This window comes from Rhea pennata, chromosome 10 (genome assembly GCF_028389875.1).
Source record: "Rhea pennata isolate bPtePen1 chromosome 10, bPtePen1.pri, whole genome shotgun sequence".
Lineage (NCBI taxonomy): Eukaryota > Metazoa > Chordata > Aves > Rheiformes > Rheidae > Rhea > Rhea pennata.
This window is the reverse complement of record NC_084672.1, coordinates 16589686-16609988: the sequence shown is the minus strand read 5'-3', so window position 1 is coordinate 16609988 and position 20303 is coordinate 16589686. Positions and strand designations below refer to the sequence as shown.

Genomic DNA, 20303 nt, shown 5'->3' with positions numbered 1-20303 from the left:
TGTTTTACAATGGGCTTCTAAGAATAATCTTTGCTTTTGCTGGAATTTTTGAGCTCCAGACACAAAGCTTTGCTTCAGACTTAACAGAAGCAGCACAGTGTAAAAATCTAAGCGTGCAAGAAGGCAAGCTGACTGCCGCAGCTATTGAGAATAACAGCCTAGGCGTGTACCTGGGCCAGTGGCTGGGGTTCCTGCTGGCTGTGCGCTGCAAGGCTTCAGTGTAGATGAGTTGCCTTCAGTGTCGCTGAGCTGCCTTTGTGCTGCTGAAGGAGGCGTCGGGCCCAAGGGCCGGCGCTTTGGCAGGCTGCAAGGCAGCCAAGGCAGCCTGCCCCACAGCCAGGCACAGGCCCGGCTCTGCGCAGCAAAGGTGCAACCATCATCTAAGCTCTGCATCTCTGGGCTGGCTGCTGGGTCCTAGCACAAGAAGGGAGCATCCCATCTTCTTCAAACTCCTTAATCTTGCCCCAGTGCTGTGAAGAAGTTATGATGAAGAATTTAGAAGATAATTCCAGAGTCATAATGTTATAATCTGAAATAACATCTCTTCTGAGGTTTTCGCTCTTTCTTTCTTTTTTTCTTTTTTCTTTCTTTTTTTTTTTTTTAAGGTAGGGGTAGAGGGAAAGAGACAGAAGACTGCAGGATGAGAGAGGGCCTGAAGTAGCCTCATTGACTAAATAATTTTATGAGCAATTTTCAGAAGCAAGCCTGCAAAGCTGCAGAATGTTTGATGTCCATTTTAGCTGTAAGGACATCCTGGAAACTATCCCAACAAACATGTTTTTGTTAATACTCCTACTCTTTAAGCAGATTAGCAACAGCAAGCCTGAGATTTGCATGTTTATTTTGTTTCCATCAAAGTGTAGGATTATAAATGACAACGGGACGTTATTAGTTTCGTTTTATAATGGCATAGGAGGACAGGGTGAAGTGTGAACTGTTCCTGTGGCATATACTCTTACAGCCTGGGAATCCAAAGCCAGTACTTGCTTTTGTTCATGTAAAATGTAATGTATTACACTTCTTGAGTCTTGCCCTCCCTCCCCCCAAAAAAAAAAACAACATAGATTTGTTAGCTTTTATCTAGTTACAATACAGAGCAAATAGTGTGGAAGTACTAGAAAAGAGTATATACATTTGGAAAAAAACTCTAAATTAGGAAGATTCAAGTATATATGCAGGACTGTACACTTCCAGAACATGCATAAAACCCACTCCTATATACGTCATCTAATAGCATATACAGAAGACTGCTTAGCAATGGAGCGCTAACTAGCTTCCTCCTGCAGAGGCAGTGCCTGTATCTGTGTGACAGCAGACACATCTGTTGCTCAGATCTTGGCAGATTTTCCCAAAAAGCTCACTACACTCTCCATCCTTTCCTGAGCATCTCAACTCCCTTTGAGTAGCTCTGCTGGGAAAGTTAAAAGCATGAGTAAAGTAGAACATTTTAAAAAAGCAAGAAACAGATTTAGTTAGGTGTTTTATGTTAGCTTATTTAGTCCAGAAATACAGTTTCTCAGTCTTAGCTATCTTTACAGGTCTTTTTATTTTTACAATTCTAAGTTATCTGCTGCTAAGTGATATTGTCCTGATTTCACACACAAATGCTTTCTGGATTTTTTTTTTTTTTTTTTTTTTTTTTTTTTTTTTTTTTGCTTACGCTCATTTACTTATATTAGACTTGAAGTGAAGCTGAAAAAGGAAAACTGGGGGCCCTGGAGCTCTAGTGGTTCTCGTCAAGTACAATTTATGCAAGGCCAAGGAGACATAGCCATTCTCAAGCCAAGTAATAAGGTGCTGCAGATCAGCATTGGACCAGGGCTACCAAAGAATTCCCGTAAGTATGAACTTCCTTTAGAAATTAATGAACGGTTTAGAAATTTAGTGAATGGTTGACTCTTTCTTTCTCTCCTTGCTTGCATCTAGACTCAGCCTGTTCTTTATTGTTTCTCTGTAAAATGAAAAGAAGACCAAGTTATAGATCCCAATGATAATACAGATTTCCCTGCTGCTCTGCAGTCTTTCTGGAATTCGTTTCTTTCACCATTATATAGTGACTGTTTCTGAGGTATCTGAAATTCTTTTCCCTGTGGTATTTAATCATGTGATGCAGTACAAACAGCACATTAGTGAAGCAGTTCAGGGAAAAGCTCTAAGCTCCTGCAGTTCCTACAGTCTTGTTAATGCAGAAGGCTCTGCATCAGGATAGGACAAGTGATAGGAGGAAAGGTATTTTGGGTCCCCTTTACAGCAGCCTTCAGACAGCTTAAGTTTGAATAATGTAACTGAACTGGATCACAAAAGGGAGAATATGTCCAAGTCATCCTTGTTGCACTGAAAGCTTGAGCATGATCTGGCTAACAAACCCCTTAAGAGGCAGATTCTTTATTCTTAAAGATCAGCCCTGTCTTATCACAGAGGGGAGGTCTGGTAGCCAGAAGGACCTATCTAATGATTTTAATCCAGAAAGGATAACAAAATGTTGCTGGTTTCTTACAGGCCCTACTAGACAGAACCTTACCCAAAGCAGAGGGTATTCCAGCAGATCTCAAGGTCAGACATACCCTATGAGAGCCGCACCTCCTCCCCCCGGTAAGTCTTCTTAGCCTTAGGCACAAAGAAAGTTGCAAATTCAGTCTCTCTTAACTGTTGTCATCTGATATTTTTTCACAGTAAAAATATCATAGTAAAGTTTTCAAATAATATTTGAATGATCCTTACTGAAACATACGTAGTTGAAAAGGATTTTCATCTCTGTAGGGATTTAATCAGGTATGTTGTTGGAGGTTGGTGACAACCAAACTGGTATTCCACCAGACACGTCCCAGTTGTCATGGATGCCATACTCAGCATCTTACTATAAAACACTGAATATAAAACCAGCCTCATAGTCTTGTTCACTCTCCTTTTAGGGCAAGATATATACACTGAGCACAGATACAGACCATGGTTAGCAGTGAAACTGCTTTCAGTGCCATAAGCAATATGCAAAACAATACGCAACGCAACTTATGTCTGGTTGTTCTATCCTGTTACGTAACAGCTTTTTTTATCGGCTAAATGCTGAAACATATCAGCCATGCCAGTAAGTAGCATGTTTTTTTTTAAATGAGGTCTATGTCATTAGGGTGTTTCACTTCTGCCTTTGAAAGATATGATTATTTTAGCCTGTGAACTCAGAGGAGAGAACAATATCCCATTGACCCACTATTTTCCAAGTGTTTTTTTTTTCCTTACACTCCCCAGTGCGTTTTTGACAAAGGGCTCTCTTTCAGTCAGCTGCTGTTTATTGAGAAGCATAATGCTAAGAGTATAAATCAGATGTACAACCAGCCTGGGTCACGAAATTAAACAAGCAACTCCTGATCCGATCAAGGCCTCATAGTAGTCTGAGTCAAATAAGGTGTGCATGGTCTGCAAGAACTGCTTGCAGTAAAGTGGCAAGATATTTAAATTACTGTAGTTAAAGAAGTTGTTAAGCAATCTGCAAACCACTGCTTCTGACTGTTCAGAGAGACCAGTACTGTGGTCATACCAAATAGGGTCACATAGAACAAGGAATGTCTATTTTAACAATATTTTCTAAACTTCTTTCAGTAGTTTTACAGCTGCATGAAAAAGACAAAAATAATTGGTTAGATAAGAGCGTCATGATGGAAGAGCAAGCCCAAACTTGCCTTATGTTAAAATAGTTTGAATGTAGATTTGTACTCAAGCCACTGGCTCCAGTGGATGCCCATGCCTGTAGTGTGGCCTTCTTATCATCATATATTCCCCCAGGGCTTGTGATAACCACTGAACAGGTAAGTCAGAGAGTCCTTATTAGAAGGTCCTGCCTTTTTGTGCAGTAAGACATTGGGCTAACTTCCTCTCAAGTTATACTACGGATGTTCATGAGCCATTAGTACCTACCTCTCTGTGGCCTCCTGGCAGGATAAGCGTACCTACTAAAGTTAAATGCTGTGTTGACCCTTACATACTAGGGTAGTCTATTTAAAGCATGAGCAGAAATCTTCCACACAGACCTCAACTCAATTGCCTTACCACATGTTATTTTTTAAAAAGAAAAGTAAATTCCTCTTCTAAAATAGCCAGTTAGAGCTGGAAACTGAGATAAAAGACAGACAACTGGTACAAAGGTCTTCCAAAGAGATTGGCCAGGACTTGCAAGGAGCCTCAGGCAATTGGCATCTACCACCTTGAAAGTCGCAAACAACTTTCTTCATCCTGCTTCCACACTGTGGGAAAGAAACTCTGTGATCCATCATCCTTCCTCACTTGAAATAGACATGCAAATAGCAGAATACGTTTTGAAATTACAGTGGTCCAGTAGCTGAACAGGTTGTTTTATATATATATGTTCAGAATTAAATAAACCTTTATTTATATAACCATAATGTACATGTGCTACTAGCTTAATGATACATTTGGGCCCCAAAGTGAGTTTTATATATGAATTTATGACTACTTAAGGTCTGCCATAGCATCAAGAGATTATCAGCAGTGAAGACTAGCTGCCGAATGCAGCAGGCTTTTCTCTAGCGTCACAAAATGAATTCTCTTCTCTGCATGGCTGTATCTTGTGCTAATTTTCATCTGGCATAATCTCGAGGGAAAAAAGAAGAGGATGCACCGCATCCACAGCAGTAACCAATCTGATTTTGAATATAAGCATAGCTCCCATTTAATTCAGTGGGAGTTTTAGGAGTGCAAAGAATGCAGAACTGAACTCCTTCAGCGCTGATCCTCCTGGAAGTAGCTCAAACATGGGTGGGTTTGTTTGAAAGTCACTTAAGGGGCATAGTTTCTTTAAAAAACATTTACCCTTATCAACATCTGGAAAATTCAAACTCATTTTGAACTATTGAAGTAGGAACAAGTCATTTTTCTTTTTCTAACTTTCTTGTTAAATAGGCAAATATTTCTATCAACTTTAAAAAAAAATGTCAGGAAGTTTAGACTTTTAGTCATTTGTTCCCTTTTAACATTAAATGAATATCCAGGGTGCATCTCTACATAACTTCTGATTAAGACCATCTAGATAAAATTTTACATATTGTTTTTAAATAGAGATATGGTAGTTACACATTAGGTAACATTAATGAGGTTGAATTCAGCTGAGCGCTTTGCAGGTCCTCTTGCACACTTGTAACGTTCTAGGCACGTGGCAAGAATCTGTGAAGTCATGACCATGTCATCCAAAACAGATTATCAATGAACCTGAAACTGTTTCACCATGTATAGGTGAAACTTTGGGATTGTAGCTTTATTTTAAGTTCGTTGATAGCTGAGTCTATCTGACAGCTGAAGCACTGACAGAAGAAAAAGGCTATCTTTTCTGAGCCATAATTTAGACTGGATGTGTTCATGCTTTCTTTACTTCCAGGTCATCATCAGAATGGAGTAATAACTCCCCCACAGGATGTACTACATTCCCAAGTCCCAGCAAATCACCGGGCCAATCAGAAAAACCTGTACACAAGTATGATCCGACCACCTTTACCACAGCAGCTGTCAGGAGGATCAGGCAGGATTTCAGAGCAACCGCATAGCCTGGATTTCCTCAAAGTACCTGACCAAGGAGCAGCTGGGTAAGATTTTACATAAAATCAGAAAAAGAAGAGTCTATTTCTGTAAGTCACTTCACGCATTCAAACCATTCATGGCTGATAAAGTTATTGTGTACAAGAAACCAGTGTATGCTACTGAGCTACACTCAAAGGTCTCGTCATCTTCCATAAGATTTCAAAATACATATTCCATCACAGTTCATAGGCCTTCAGGCGTGAAGGTGAACCAGGTCCCATAGGTCCAATATTAAATATCTTAATGGTACCTTAAATATCTTGCATGGTACCTTCTCCTTAAGACTAGCAAAACACTTGGGCTTTGACTAGGCTTTATATCACTTCTGATTTACAGATCAGTAACAGTAGATGTCCTGTGCTCCATGGCCCCTGTCAGCCGAGAAAGTGGCTCATGGTCCTTTTGTTTCAGCCAGCAACTTTGACTCCTGCCTCATATACAGCATCTGTACAGTCCAATGTTAACGTCAGTGTCAGGCAGATGGTAGAGCATTGGATTCACCCTCAGACTTCTAAGCTGCAGTTGGGGGAAGGAGGAGGAATAATTTTACTGCTGTGACCAGGTATTTCCCAATAGCTAAATGTCAAAAGCATCAAAACTATCAAGAGAAGTGGCAGAAAGGAAGAACCAAGATCAGGGGGTTAGTAGGGAGGGAAAGACAACTTTGTGCTGATGTTGTCTGTGAGTCAGTAATAGCATAGGAACACATACAGAGGTTTTGCCTATTCTCCATTTTCAGTCAAGAGCTGGAACAGCTGCTTGCAGAGTTGAGAACAAAGTTTTCTGTTAAAAATATATGGGACTTCAGAATGTTAAAAGCCTTACAAAATGTAAAGGGTTTTAGTGACTAAACAATTTCTACTTTAATTTAGCACTTTATATTCTGTTTTCTTGCTCATTAGTGGAGTTCTGCTGCAGTGAGAATTTGAATGCCACTTAGTTGTCAAAGACTACTGCCTATTCAGCAATTTTAGCAAAAAAAAAATCTATTCTTGAATAAGCAATTTTTATTTCTTCTTGCTGATCACTTCTTGTTTGTGCAGTTCAACTCTTATGCAACTGATTCTCAAAGAAATCATTATTTGTAATAGCTGAATATCCCAGGGCATATTAAATCAAGAAGGAAAATTACATCAATAGATAGAAATAAAATCCACTGTAGTAAGGCTTAAATATTTTTCATGGTAACAGTGCAGACAGCTATTCTTCAGTAAAGTAAGTGTTCTTCAACCTCAGGAGTAGGCAGTACTCACGTCCCCTATTAAAGGGGTGGTGTTGCTGCTCACTGTAGACAAATGTGCAACAATCATGATATTCTCTTACTCCAAGCTGTTACGATCCAAGCTGCCAGGTTAGATTGTTTTGACAAGTGTGTAACAGCTTGTACTTGCAGTAATCTGGGAAAAGTCAAGATTAAACTAAACATTTGCCCTGTCTCCACCTACCACTCTGCTCTCCATAACCCTTTATCATATTTGCCTTTGCTCTGGAATAGTTTTAGAGGTTAGGTGGAGACACTCAATTCTCTCCTCCAGTGGTCCACATGGCCATGGGCTCTTAGAGGCAGCCAAAAGCCTTTAATTGGATGAAGTGCTATGTTTTATACCAGCAGTCCCTTCTCAGCTGTCAGGCTACAGCCAAGCACCCACGCATGTCACTGCCAGAGGTCCTTAGCCCATGGTCTAGTCCAGAAGCTCCTGGTAGACTAAGCATATGTTTTGTCCTTTTGTGTAATCCAGCTGGCTCTAATACTATAGTACTTTCTATAGCTCTTTTATACCAATGACGAGAAGATGGGAGCAGTAGACAACTCCTAAAAAACAAACAGTGACTGTATGTGGAACTGATAGATCTTCAGTATCAGAAGATACGCATGGAATTTCTAAGCAGGCGCTTTCCACCCGCTGCATTCACAGAGTGAATGTGGTCTGTCCTGCAGCAAAACCAGGCAGGTGCATGTTGTCATCGCCATCATACTAATACTAGGCATTTTTCCACTATGCACCAAAGCTAGCCATAAAGAAATTATAAGCATACCTAGAACATCTTTCCATTTAAGATTGGTCATCAAATAACAAAAAAATGAAAGTCTCTTACTAATTTTGAGAATTCCTCAAGTAATTTTCAGTAGGTGCTAGCATTTCTAAACATGCTTGCATCTTTGTAAACTAGTAACTTCCATTCCTTGAAGTGGTGCGATATTCTCACTACATGCCAGTTTACTGTAACAGCTTTTTCCCACATTAGCGGTTTACTTTTTTTAGAATACAGCTAATTTAACAAAAAGAAAAAAAAAAAAAAAAAAAAAAAAAAAGACCCACACAACTAAGACATAGGATGAAAGCATTGCAATTTCTACCAGACAACTACGAATGACATTCACTATTGTAAAAAAAGCGATGCAGCAACCACCAAATACATAGTGGTATACAGTGTCAGTCACTACCGCTATCATATGGGATAGAAGGGAAGAAAAAAAGAAGGGGAGAAAAAAAAAAAAAAAAAGAAGAAAAAAAAAAGACCAGGTGCCTCACACCACAGCATTAGCTCCTAATCATCATCCCTTTCCATCTTACTGCCCAAGTTTACAGGCATGATTAGCACATATTAATGCTTCTATTTTCCATACTTACCATTTTTAAGAACAGGTATAATTGAGGTAAACAAAAACCAAAAAAAAAAAAAAAAAAAAAAAAAAACAGTACCTTAGGTCAGACAGTAAAGATGTCTTTCTTGTTCTGCTGACAACCACACAAGCTCAAAAGCAGTAGAAGAAAAACCCCACAGGCAGCCACAGCAGTAATTGTAACCAGAACAAGCAGGGCTCTGCTACCCACCCCTCTGCGTGGGGTTTGTGGAAGTTGGGCTTCTACAGAAAGCCACAAGCAAGAACGGAGACTGCTTTGGTCGCAGAGTTATGATTCTGGGTGAAAGGAAGTAAGAGGGGAAGTGGCTGTTTGTTTGGGAGAAGTATTTTGGTTCTTTGTTTTGTTAAAGCAGTCTGCAGCTTTAGGCAATGTGCAGTAGCAATACAGGCATGTTAAGCTGGAAAGTGAGAGGCCTGGCAAAAAAGAGCCTAGTAAAGTTAATTTTCTAGAACTTACTTAATATTCCAGTAAGTAAGTGCCTAGTAAATCTCTCAACCATATAGAACAGTTTGTTCTGCTTTCTCTATATAAAATGGAACCTGGGGTATAGTATTTTGCTTAGCTGTGGTGGGGAGTGTGATGTTCCACCCTGAGGGGAGTGCAGACCAATGAAGTTGGACATTGGAACAGATATGCAAGAATTTTTACATCTTTGTGGCTCTGAGAAGTGTTCGATAGTCTAGGAATAGGCACAGAGGATAAAGTAGAAAGCTCTAGGAAGAGAATATTTGTTTTGAGGCAGTGCATACATTACTTGAGTAATGGCAATAATACCAATTCTGAGCACACAAGTCAAAAGACCAACTTGTCAACTATTTACCATGATTTTAGTACAACCTAGTTACTGACTCTACCACCACCACCACCAATTACAGAAACTAGTACATACACCCAGAGCTACTTCCAGGCCAAATTTCAATCTAATCTCTGCATGGAAAGGAGCATTGCAACACTACCTCCTGTATATACCCCTTTGCGGAAACTGTTCCCGAACGCGCCAGTTAGCGAGACCACGGGCCGTTCCCACGGCCCCCGGGCGGCTGCTGCGCGCCCCCTGCCGCCGCCGCCGCCCGCTTGCGCCAGGCTTCGCCGCTCAACCCGGAGCGGAGCGGAGCGGAGCCCGGCCGCAGCGAAACCACCGCGCCTTGCTTAGCTCAGCGTCCTTGACTCAGCGCTTCGTGCCGTAGGAAAAAGGAGCGCTAAACATTCGCCAAAACTGTAGCAGGCCCGCGCGCCAGCTGCGGTGTCCCTGCCGGCACAAGATACAGGAGGAAATAGCGAGAAAGTTTCCCAGGCAGTTTTCTGCCTGGTCATTTGCTTTCCTAGGCCTGCGGATTGGCTTCAGAGTTGGATGCAAACTGAAATCCATGCCACTGCATGGAGCCTGTATGGATTCCTGAACAGAAAGCTGCACTCACTCACTCAAGTGGGTCAACTAAATATCAGGAGAATACAATATGATTCAGGTTTTCATTTGCTCAGCACTTGTACCTGATCAGCCAGCACTGCCAGCGAAACAGGAGTGCTGATTCTTTTCAACAAGCTGCTTCATACTACCTGCAAACTGCTGCTTCCTCTCACTGAGGAAAGTACTAGGGACTTGACTGGTCTGCACACTAACATAGCTAAATATGCAGTTCATTTTTCAGCTAGATCAATTCCAAATTCAGTCCAGAAATACAGTTCCTCCTGCCTCCACCCCCCGAAAAAAACAACCCCACTCATACAAAAAAGTGCGGGAGACCAGTACAACTAATTTCAGGAAGGGCCTGGGGGAGAGATGTTGGGCAGGCCCATTTCTTGCACTTGCACATCAATTTATGCTATCATTAAATTTCTCTCTGACAAGTTCTTAACTATTAAAGTATGAAAACAAACATCCCAGACATTCTACAGTAGTCTCAGTACTCACAGAAGACAGGACGCCTGCATGGTTTACTTCCTGAGCTTTACAACATCCCTTATTAGTTTGATAAAAAAAAAAAACAAAAAACAAAAAAAAACTGCTCTGTTCAGCAGAGGCATTCAGGGAGATTGGTTTTCTTCGCCATTGCCCTTTTCAGAAGGCAAGGAGCTAGTGTCATCTATACACGAGGCCGGTGCCAGAGTTAGTTAGTTGTTAGTTAAGGAATTCAGAACCACAACCATTACAGAGGTCATTTTTAGGCATAGTATTTTAGAGCAGCAGAATTTGTTTTATTCTTAGATAAGTTAACGCATTTTAAAGCAACCTCATTTTCTGGTGCAGCTCACTACAGAAGTGTAAAATTATAACCAGATAGACCATTGACTACTATAAATTCTAGGTTTAGTAGTTTTTTAATAACTGCAAATCTTTTCTGCAAGACCTCTGTAATCACATCATTGCATAGTATTATCACAGCTCCACCTCTTCCACTTCATTGCAACATTTAGTCATTCAACACAAACGTGTGTGTTTTGTTTTGTTTCTTAAAAAAAAAAAAAAAAAAAAAAAAAAAACAGCCACCAAACTGGATCTAATACTTGTTCTCTCTTCCAGCCTTTATTAGCTGATGAGCTGGCAAAATGCATTTCTTTCCTCTTTCCCCTTCCTAGTCTTTGGAGTGGTCACAGCTGTGACAGTTTGCGCAGCATTTCCTCTGCTGCTTCAGAGTTGACTATAACACAACAAGTCCATAGACGGCCCTGGAATCTGAGGCAACTTAAGAGATGCAGTATCACTTTCAGCTTAGTCACAAGAATGGTAAAGTAGCAAGTCTGTGAGCTAGAACTGTCTTTTTAAAGAAATAGTGGAAACTTGAGCGCTGGTTAAGCTGGGGCAGGGTGGGGAGAGAGACTAAGCCATGTAGATGCATGAACTGCATGCACACATTTGTTTTTTGCATTCAAGCCCGAGCACTAAATGTCTTACCCCATGCATTAGAACAGCTGGTTGGCAGCACCTATTCATCTAGCTTAGAAGCTTAGCAGGGAAGGAGTGACAACTGTATGTATGTTAACAAGTCTTACGTTTACATTTTAAACTGCTGTGATACTCAAGTGAGCGTTCCTTTTCCCTTGTTTTATGATGCTCTTTAGGACAGAGGGGGTTGATTAAGTTCAGCTTCAAATCATAGCTTTGAAGAACAGTAACCTTTTTCTCCTCATTAGCGTTCGCAGACAAACAACAAACCGGCCCCCACCAGCTGGGGGAAGACCTAAACCACAGCCGAAACCCAAGCCTCAGGTACCACAGTGCAGGGCGCTGTACGCATATGACGCTCAGGACACAGATGAACTTAGCTTTAATGCCAACGACGTGATCGATATAATCAAAGAAGGTATGTAAAGAGGTAACGAAAGCTTTTGTGAGTAAATTACTGATCTTGAAGGTACACTGTCATAATCAGTTAAGACATGACTTTTTCAGCTACCTCAATGTCATTTCCCCCTCATTAGGCTTGAAAACTCCTGTGATACCTCAAAAAAAGCAGGCAGAGAAGTCATCGCACCTACAGCAAACTTGTGCACTTAAAAGCATACTAGGGTGACCCACTGAATTATTCCTTACTGTATGACCTTAAATTCTGTTAGACAGCACTCCCATCACCACCTCTGGATGAAAATAAGCCCAAGCTACAGCTTATGCACAAGAACCAAGTAATAAATAAAGCTGTTCCAACTCCTGGATGTTGCCAGAGCAACCAGATTAGGCATAGCATTATAGCCAAAAGATTAGCAAACCTAGATTCTCCAAGTTATTTATCCTCAGTCCTTCATGAGAAGGTTTCCGCTTGTTCTGGAATAGTTTTGCAAGTATAGCCAAAAAAAAATCCCCTCAAAGCCCACAACCACATACAAAAACAGCTGTGACACACATAGGAAGGATTACAGGACTTGAGTGCTTAATTTTATTTCTTTGTCGTAGATCCTTCTGGTTGGTGGACAGGAAGACTACGAGGGAAACAAGGTCTGTTTCCCAACAATTATGTGACCAAGATATAAAAGACTAACGATTTGTCAGATGAAAAATGGCATAATATTACCAGTGGTTGAAGATACTTTCCCTTGCCTTCAGGACACTGTTCATCTGAGATCTGTCAGTCTCAGCAGCATTTTCACCAGTGAAGTTGTAAACAAGCAGGAAGAAAAATCAGTTAGCTTTCCACAGTGCACGCTTTGATCTTTGCCTCAGAAACACACAGCAATGGACATACTGACAAATTATTTATTCTATTTAAAACCTGGTTTTGACACCCACTGAGTGAAGAATGCTTAGACCTACTATCTTCCTGAAACTGAAAGGTGCTTTGCAATCTGGGACCAGGGACTTTGAAAGGGGTGTATTTAATAAGTGCCTTTTAGTTGAATATCAGTAATCTTTTTAATTATCTAATGAAGAAAATGTTAAATGGACATTTCCTCTAATGCAGATCATTCTGGGGAACATACTAAGTATGCTGCTACATGTCAAAAAGATTTAGGATCACTTGGGATATTGCCATCTAAAAATCTACTGTGATGGTATATTTAAATAATTCTGTATAGAGGCGTAATGGAACTAATTTGTGTTTGCTGATAAATTTAGGGACTCCAATAGGCACTATAAAAAGAAAACAGAAAATGATGCAGTACTGTACACTAAACAAGGTTGCCTTCTCGAAGATTTATATTAGAATATGGCTGGCCCATGTTGGATTTATGTTTAATGCTCTACCTGTTATAAGAAATGTCTTTATGCAGAGCTGTACATTTACAGAAACAGATCATATAGTGTATATAGAAACCTGAATATGGTAGAAACATGTATGAATATATAATGTAGTAGTCCACTGTTCTTATTCATAATGTAGTTGTACTAGAATTTTTATGCCAGGTACTTACAGACATGCACTACTCCTTTAAAACAACGTAAAAAGTGTTACTGCTCAAGCCTGATTGCCTCCCACACCATTCAAAATGGCTGTTGCTTACCATAGATACCGGCATTCATGCTTTGTTTCCTGAACCTCCATAAAATAAAACACAAGAAAGAGTTTGCTGAACTGTTCTATTCCTTGTAGTTCGTTTTCGGGAGCATATATGGGCAAATCTCTTCAAAGTGCAAGTTTGTTGGCTTTTACTGCATACGTCTAAAAAATTCTCTTCGTCTCCAAAAACAGAACTCCACAAGATTCAACCGCCCCACACACACGCAGACACACGCGCACGCACACAGACACACACTATTGTCTAGGCATAATTTAGGCACACAAACCCCATGGACACCATTAGGAGCTCACTGACTGCAGAAGCTGTTTGTTTTCACCCGGACTGGAGGCTAGCGCCTCAGTCCTGGAGGCTGTTGTACGTCCCCATTAGCAGTACCGGTGCTTGGCACATTCATACCATAGGAGAAAACAACTCTTCCTCAAGGAGATAAAAGCCTGCAACTTCAACATTCTTCCATTGGAAGGCATTGACTTGCCCCTTGCACAGCAGAGCGTGCACACCTACACAGGGGAAACACACTGGGAAAAGGGAAACATTGAATTCAGCACAACAAAGACAGAAAGGAAAGGAAAACTGAAAACGATATGGAAGAATCTACTTACAGTGGGTTTGACTGTAGCCTCCAAAATTTACTGAAAGAAGGCAAGGGGTATGGGACCAGACATGGAAGGGCTGGATCTGAATATCAAATCAGTTTTTAAGAGCTGACTTGGTTCAAAGTTCTCCTCCCCTTTTATGCGCCAAGTCATACTTTAAAATATATATATATATATATACACACACACACACACACATATATATATATATATATATATATATATATATATATATAAATAAAAAATCTTCCTGCCTCAGCCCCCTTTTGTTTAGGCAAACAAAGATACAGAATACATCATCTTACAGCTGCTCAACACAGGGACGTAAAAGGCTACAATATGATGCAATACAGAAGGCCTACTTCTTTCCCTAACTCGAAGTACACAGCACACACACACACACACACACAAAAAGTATGCTCTTTCTTACAGGACAAGATGTCAAGATAAACCAGATATTTAGGTATCCTTTAAAATACACCAAAAGCTGAACTGTCTGCTTGCTCTTTCTTACCTTAGGAGTGAAGAAAAAAAGAATTAGTAAGTATAACCCACTATGAAGCTAGGAATCAACAGTCAATGAGAAAATCATGCACTTCTACTGCAAGCTGCATCAGTCATCTACATAGTCCAATGTCCTGCTTGAAAATTGGACTGCAGACATGTCTAGATAGTCACAGTCACAATATTGACTGAAAATACCAGATTTTTTTTCTTTTTTTTTTTTTTTTTTTTAAAAAAGGGAGCTTTATTTCTAGGTATAGCATTGTATTACAAGGCACATTTAAAAGGTCTGTTTCAGAGCAAGTCTGAAATGGCTATGGTAAGGCTGAAAGGCTATATACAAAGAGCAGCATGTTTGCCTTAATAGGCAAATGAGGACAAAGTGCATGGATCAGCAGGACTTGTCTGCCTAGACTTATCATATGAGTGATGAAGCTAGGTCCTTGATTATCTTGCAGTTCAGTTGAGGGATTGTGCTGATCATCAGGAGTTTGCTACTTGCATACTTGTTCTTTATGGCCTGCAGAAATAGAGCAAAAGCGTTATAGAGGATTTACCTATATTTAGTCATTAAATATTTAGGCGCAAGATTAGTTTTGAGTCAGCTGTCAACTGATTGAATAAAAGGTAAGGTTAGAAGTGAATCAGTAGGAAGAGCAGCAAGAGCAGAGCACAAGCTTCAGAACATTTTGGGCAAACTGATGCAACATTGTCTCAAGCTTGTCAGAGTAGCCTGTTTGTTGATAGTATAAAGAAAGAACATCTAGTTACGTGTTTACAATATGTAGCAAAAGGATTTCTAAAACATTAAAAACAACTGGCATAGTTATACTTACAGTGTATTTTGTTAAGCTCTCATTTACTTTGACAACATTCTTGGCCATGTGTTTCATAGTTATCACAAGACTGTCTTCTGTATAGCCAGTATAGTACTGCTGCTTTGTACCCTGCAATGTAATAGAAAAAAAAAACAAACTTAAGAGCCTTTTAAAGAAGAAGGGTTTCTGCTCAAGACAGAGTCACCTCAGGTACTCGACACCCCAAACATTGCGAGCTAGCCTTGTGTTCCACAAGTTTGCACCATCAGTTTAGGGGACAGATCCGTAAGAGTTCCTAGCATGCAGTGAAAACTCTGGACAGATACATCAAGGCTAAGAAGCACATTTCTGCACTGGGCAGAAGCTGAAAGCAGCAGCAAGGGTAACCACTAATTCAATTACAATTCAGCATTCATATTCCATGATTTAATTATTCTACCCTGTACTACAGCCTGCAGAAAGATCAAGTGTTAATTGCAGTGTGATCATTTCTGATAACTCAGTAATTTCATAGGAAAAAACCCTTTCATGCAAGGGACTGCATTGCAGTTTGTTTTTATGTATACTCCTTACTCTGCCTTCAGCAGTAAATCAGGTCATCCAACTGTCATTTGACTACCAGCATCACTACCGCTCTAAACACAGTCAGCTCCAGCAGTTAGTTTTAATGGCTCAGTTTAGCTGACTGGAGGAAAAAAAAAGCCCCACAACAATAAAATTTTACTAAAAACACCTACCCATTTGTTATGTCCCAGAATCTTTTGTGACAAACACAATGCAGCAGCTGCAATCTCTGAAGGATGATGGTGCACCATGTCATAATCCACCAGAGTCAGCTCCATTAGGTATTTTGCTAGTGTATGTTGCTCAGCATCAGCCTATCAGATCAAGAGCTTGTTAATCTGCACAGTTCTACTTCACTTTATCAAGCTGAACCAGGTTTGTTTATTCTGGCCATTAACTGACAAATAACTTGGCAAAAAACAAAAGGTCAAAGGGAGCTTTACTAAAATCTAGGGACCTAATAGGACAGTTAAGTCAAAATTGAGCCCAAAGTCCTGTACTAGTCCTGTAGACCAGAGTAGCCTCCATTCAGAACAGAAAACTCCTGTACTGGGCATTTCTGTGCCCAGCTTAGGATACAAATGCTTCCTCTAAAGGCAGGGAGAGGGGAGAAACATGTGAAATTACTTAAGTAGTTCCTTACTAAGGAGTCAGCTTATTTCAAGAGCTGCCCAGTGGTCTTCTGAGGGAACTTTTTACTGGAGAACACTAATTAGCAGGCAAAAGGCTAGGGTTCTGCTTTACTCATCTGTTCAGTTTACTGCAACAGTGAAATTACAGCAACTAAGACTGAACACAAGTCCCAGCAAAGACACATGAACAATTACTGGCAGTCATGCCACCACATAGTGGAATTTGATAGCTGAACATTGCTTTCTGCTCAAATACTGGGTCATGAAAAGTCAGACCACATGATGAAAATGTCTGCAGCAATTCTAACTGTCTTTACACAAACAGAAAAGTTACAGATAATGAGGACAAATACCTACCTCACCAGCTTTTGATGCTCTTCTTAGGAAGTGAAGTGGAAGAGGACGTCCCAAATCAAAGTTCAACTCCTTGAGAATCACAATTTCCATTTCTCTAACTTCATCACTGGTGTAGGCATTGTCAGTAATGTAAACAAAGTCTGCTACATCAGGAGAGAACATCTCTTCATACTTGGAAGCAAGAAGCAGTGCTGTTACACCCACCAGCTGAAGCCTCTTACGGGGTACTGGATGACTCTGCAATAAAGAAGTGTACAAATGCAGACCTCAAGTGAACAAACTCAAGATGAATGGGTTTCGATTTAATCATTCATAATGACAGGATGATAGAGTTTATTCTTAGAGCACACATAAGATTTTCCACTTTGAATCAGAAGAGTCCCTATAACAACAGGCTCAAAGAGGATAGGAACCTCAAAGTTTTGTTAAAAAGCTCTTACGTAATCACACACCACGTTCTCCAGGTACAAAGAAAGGCTAAACCCTAAATCCTTTTAAAATTATTGTCAGTGAGCAACTATCTTAATTCAAACAGGTGTTGAAAAACTATTTTTAAAGACACCTACTTGCAAGAAGCGATCCATAACTGCAACACACATATACAGTGTCTCCTGCAAAAGCTGGAATCTTGAGTGGACCTGGACGAGCCAGTCAACTAAAATCGCACGCATCCGCCCATTGATCGCCTTCCCATCAAGGTAACGGGGACGCACCGATTGCTGTAGCTGTTAGGGAAGGAATTGTATGAGCAAGATGAATACTATACTGCAGAAGCACAGAATCAGTATGTAGGCATTCATACCTCAAGCTGTCTTAGATAGAGATAGATATCTTTTACATAGTCACTACAAAGCTGGGGGTTGTCCCAATCCTCAGCATCAATGTCTTCTACATTGCTGAGCAACACGTCAGAGAAGGCTTGGCACAAATCCTCTTCTTGCATGGACACATCCATAGGAACTGGAGACAGAACCTAAGTAACAGGTTATAGCACTTACGTATCTACTGATTAAACAACAATGTTCTTTCTACCATCCCCATATTTTTAGCTACTAATGTTACATTTTCTTAATATAAATATTTGAAAGGTCATATGCTAGCTGGACAAGCTTTCACCAAGATGACATACAGAGACAAAAAATAATAATAAGACATTTGGGTGATTGCCAGCTAAAGGAGAAACTTTCACATTTCAGTCAACATTTCAACAACTAATCCTGCTAATATTAAATATTAGCTTTGAACTAGAACATGCACTAAACAACGACCTCAGCACAGAGACTTTACTTTATCAACAGGGAAATGGGATACCTCTGCAAATACACTGAGGATAAAGCACAAGCTATCAGTCTGAGATTAAGGATCAGAACAGCATCATTACTTTCTACCTTTGGAACACTTGTTTCTTTGGCTACTTGGTTCACAACAGCTGGAGGTTTAGGTAGTGCAGTTAGATTTGTCATCTTACTAGGTCCTTTTGTAGGCTTTATAGATGGTCTGAAGCGTTCAGTTTTCTGTAACAAAAATAATAACTATCAATGTAAGTCTAATATCCTTTCTCTACAAGGAGATTCAAATGTTGCTTTACCTTAGCTATGTGCATTCCCCGTGTTGAAACTTTGTTTCCTATTTCTTCCAGAGCAGCCCTTCTGCCTGTCACTTGCGCTTTAGCTTTACAGTGAAGTTCATTCACAGCATTCTCAGTCCCTCTAGGGATCTAGAAGGATAAAATCACAGTTTAAAAGTCAGAGCCCAACCTTATTTCATTTTCATATGATTAACTGCATTATAGCACTGAGGCACCCCTCAGACGCTATCCATTACTCAACCAAGTTTGTTTCCTGCTCATTCATAGGTGCTTCGAGAAAGAAAAAAGTCCTGACTGTATAGATTACGCAAAGTACTGTGTAATTGTATTAAAAGATTAGATTGCTAAGGACCAGACCTCATTTCCTGCTCCCAACTATTAAAGTCCACATTAGAAAGCTTACCTCTAATATAACTACTTACTGCATTTACCTACTTTAGAGTTACATTTCCACGAAGGTGAAAAATAAGTTGTTCTTACTGCATATCACATATATAAAAAATTGTTTTATGTACAGAAAAGTAAGCATCCCTTATATTGCATGGTAAAGAAACCTCTGGGTTTCTGAGTTCCTCGTGGGTTCAGTTTAACACATCGCACAGTCAGTCTAAAAAAAAAAACACTCCTGTTTTTCCCTTCCTGCACTGGCTCGTCAGGCAGCCTGAATTTCCTCCTCTCCTCCCACACGCCCTCCCCTTGCTTCGAGGCGGAGGAGAGGGCAGGGAGAGAGCCGTCGGCTAGGCCTGGAGGAGCCGAGGTCACCGCCGCGGCAAGCGCCCCGGACACGGACGCGCACTCGCAGGGTCCCCCCGCCGCCCGGCCCGGCCCGGCCCGGGGTGCTGGGGGGGCGCACTGGTCTCACAGGGCCCCTCAGGCCTCTTCCTCCCTCCTCACCGCCCCCCTCGCGGCGCGGCACTGCCCACGGCTCCCACGGCACCCACGGCACTCACGGCAGCGCGGCGCGGCAGCGCCATAGCGCGAGGAGGAGGAGGAGGAGGAGGAGGAGGAGGAGGAGGAGGAGGAGGAGGAAGAGACGGAGGCGGCGGCTCGAGCCCGCGGCGGCTCCAGCTCCTCTCACCGCGAGCGCCGACTGCCGCCTCGCGCCGCCACCGCCGCGCTTGCCGCGCCGCCCGCGCGCCTATTGGGCACCTTCGTACGATGCACGCGCCTGATTGGCCCAGCTCAAACAGGAAATGGCGCCGCCGCTTCCGCACAGGCCGCCGGGGGGGGGGGGGGGGGGGCGCGAGGGGGCCGGGGGCCGAGGGCGGGGCGCGCGCAGCTCGAACCCGGCGGCGCCAGCACCGCGGAGGAGCGGCCCCGGGCGGGCCGGGCCCGGTCTGAGCGGCGCCGAGGGGCCCCGGGCGGGCCGGGCCGGGCCCGGTCTGAGCGGCGCCGAGGGGCCCCGGGCGGGCCGGGCCGGGCCGGGCCCGGTCTGAGCGGCGCCGAGCGGCCCCGGGCGGGCCGGGCCGGGCCGGGCCCGGTCTGAGCGGCGCCGAGCGGCCCCGGGCGGGCCGGGCCGGGCCGGGCCCGGTCTGAGCGGCGCCGAGCGGCCCCGGGCGGGCCGGGCCGGGCCGGGCCCGGTCTGAGCGGCGCCGAGCGGCCCCGGGCGGGCCGGGCCGGGCCGGGCCCGGTCTGAGCGGCGCCGAGCGGCCCCGGGCGGGCCGGGCCGGGCCGGGCCCGGTCTGAGCGGCGCCGAGCGGCCCCGGGCGGGCCGGGCCGGGCCGGGCCCGGTCTGAGCGGCGCCGCGCTCGCAAGGGCCGAGACTTCACAAACAGGCAGGTCCTAGGCGAGGAAGGGGCACTGAACCCCACCGACACTCTCAGGCCGCCAAGCTCCCGCCCTTTTATCTTTCTCCGCAGATCTCTTTCGAAAGATGCTTTAAATACTTGCATTTCTTGTTTACCGAGGCTGGTCTCACTTTTCAGTGAACTGGCTCCTTCGTAACAAACACATCAGTCCTGAAGAACATAACCCATGAGATGCACATGCTGAAGACTTCCTCACCTGCACAGGCACAGAGGCAGCTGTAGTGCAAAGATTTAGAAAAATTCAATATT

General features: G+C 42.5%; 2 protein-coding genes across 7 annotated transcripts in view; one reads left to right on the top strand and one right to left on the bottom strand.

Moving 5' to 3' along the window:
- The window catches only part of MYO1E (myosin IE), a 94973-nt gene extending 81728 nt beyond the window's left edge, over positions 1-13245 (top strand). The window contains exons 24-28 of one of the 5 annotated variants that reach the window (XR_009959504.1): positions 1680-1837; positions 2500-2592; positions 5387-5591; positions 5923-6148; positions 11367-11449. Coding sequence is in view for 3 of the 5 variants with exons in the window: in XM_062584154.1 (XP_062440138.1) it covers positions 1680-1837; positions 2500-2592; positions 5387-5591; positions 11367-11536; positions 12124-12200 (703 nt within the window). In the remaining 2 variants the exon portion in view is untranslated. Of the gene's footprint in view, positions 1-1679; positions 1838-2499; positions 2593-5386; positions 5592-5922; positions 6149-10755; positions 10960-11366; positions 11537-12123 lie in introns of those variants that run through there. The other 4 variants (XR_009959505.1, XM_062584154.1, XM_062584155.1 and 1 more) reach the window with 4 other exon arrangements.
- Positions 173-19394, bottom strand: CCNB2 (cyclin B2). Of its 2 annotated transcripts, none has more exons than XM_062584158.1 (9): positions 19197-19394; positions 18247-18375; positions 18047-18172; positions 17461-17631; positions 17225-17383; positions 16659-16895; positions 15843-15983; positions 15124-15234; positions 173-470 (listed from the first exon to the last, which is right to left on the bottom strand). In XM_062584158.1, the coding sequence occupies exons 1-9, from the start codon at positions 19218-19220 to the stop codon at positions 381-383; spliced, it is 1188 nt and encodes a 395-aa protein (XP_062440142.1). In that variant the 5' UTR covers positions 19221-19394; the 3' UTR covers positions 173-380. The 2 variants fall into 2 exon arrangements, with proteins under 2 accessions (XP_062440142.1, XP_062440141.1); XM_062584157.1 differs by lacking the exon at positions 173-470 and adding an exon at positions 12084-14807 and having other exon boundaries at positions 19197-19389.
- Between the last annotated feature and the right edge of the window lie 909 nt (positions 19395-20303).

Bases quoted from the DNA above. Each gene is read 5' to 3' on its own strand.
- CCNB2 (XM_062584157.1), bottom strand. From the start codon at position 19,220: ATGGCGCTGCCGCGCCGCGCTGCC. The intron at 18,376-19,196 runs GTGAGTGCCGTG...TTATCCTTCTAG, and splicing joins CGCTGCCGCGCCGCGCTGCC to ATCCCTAGAGGGACTGAGAA. The intron at 18,173-18,246 runs GTAAAGCAACAT...TTTTTGTTACAG, and splicing joins GGGGAATGCACATAGCTAAG to AAAACTGAACGCTTCAGACC.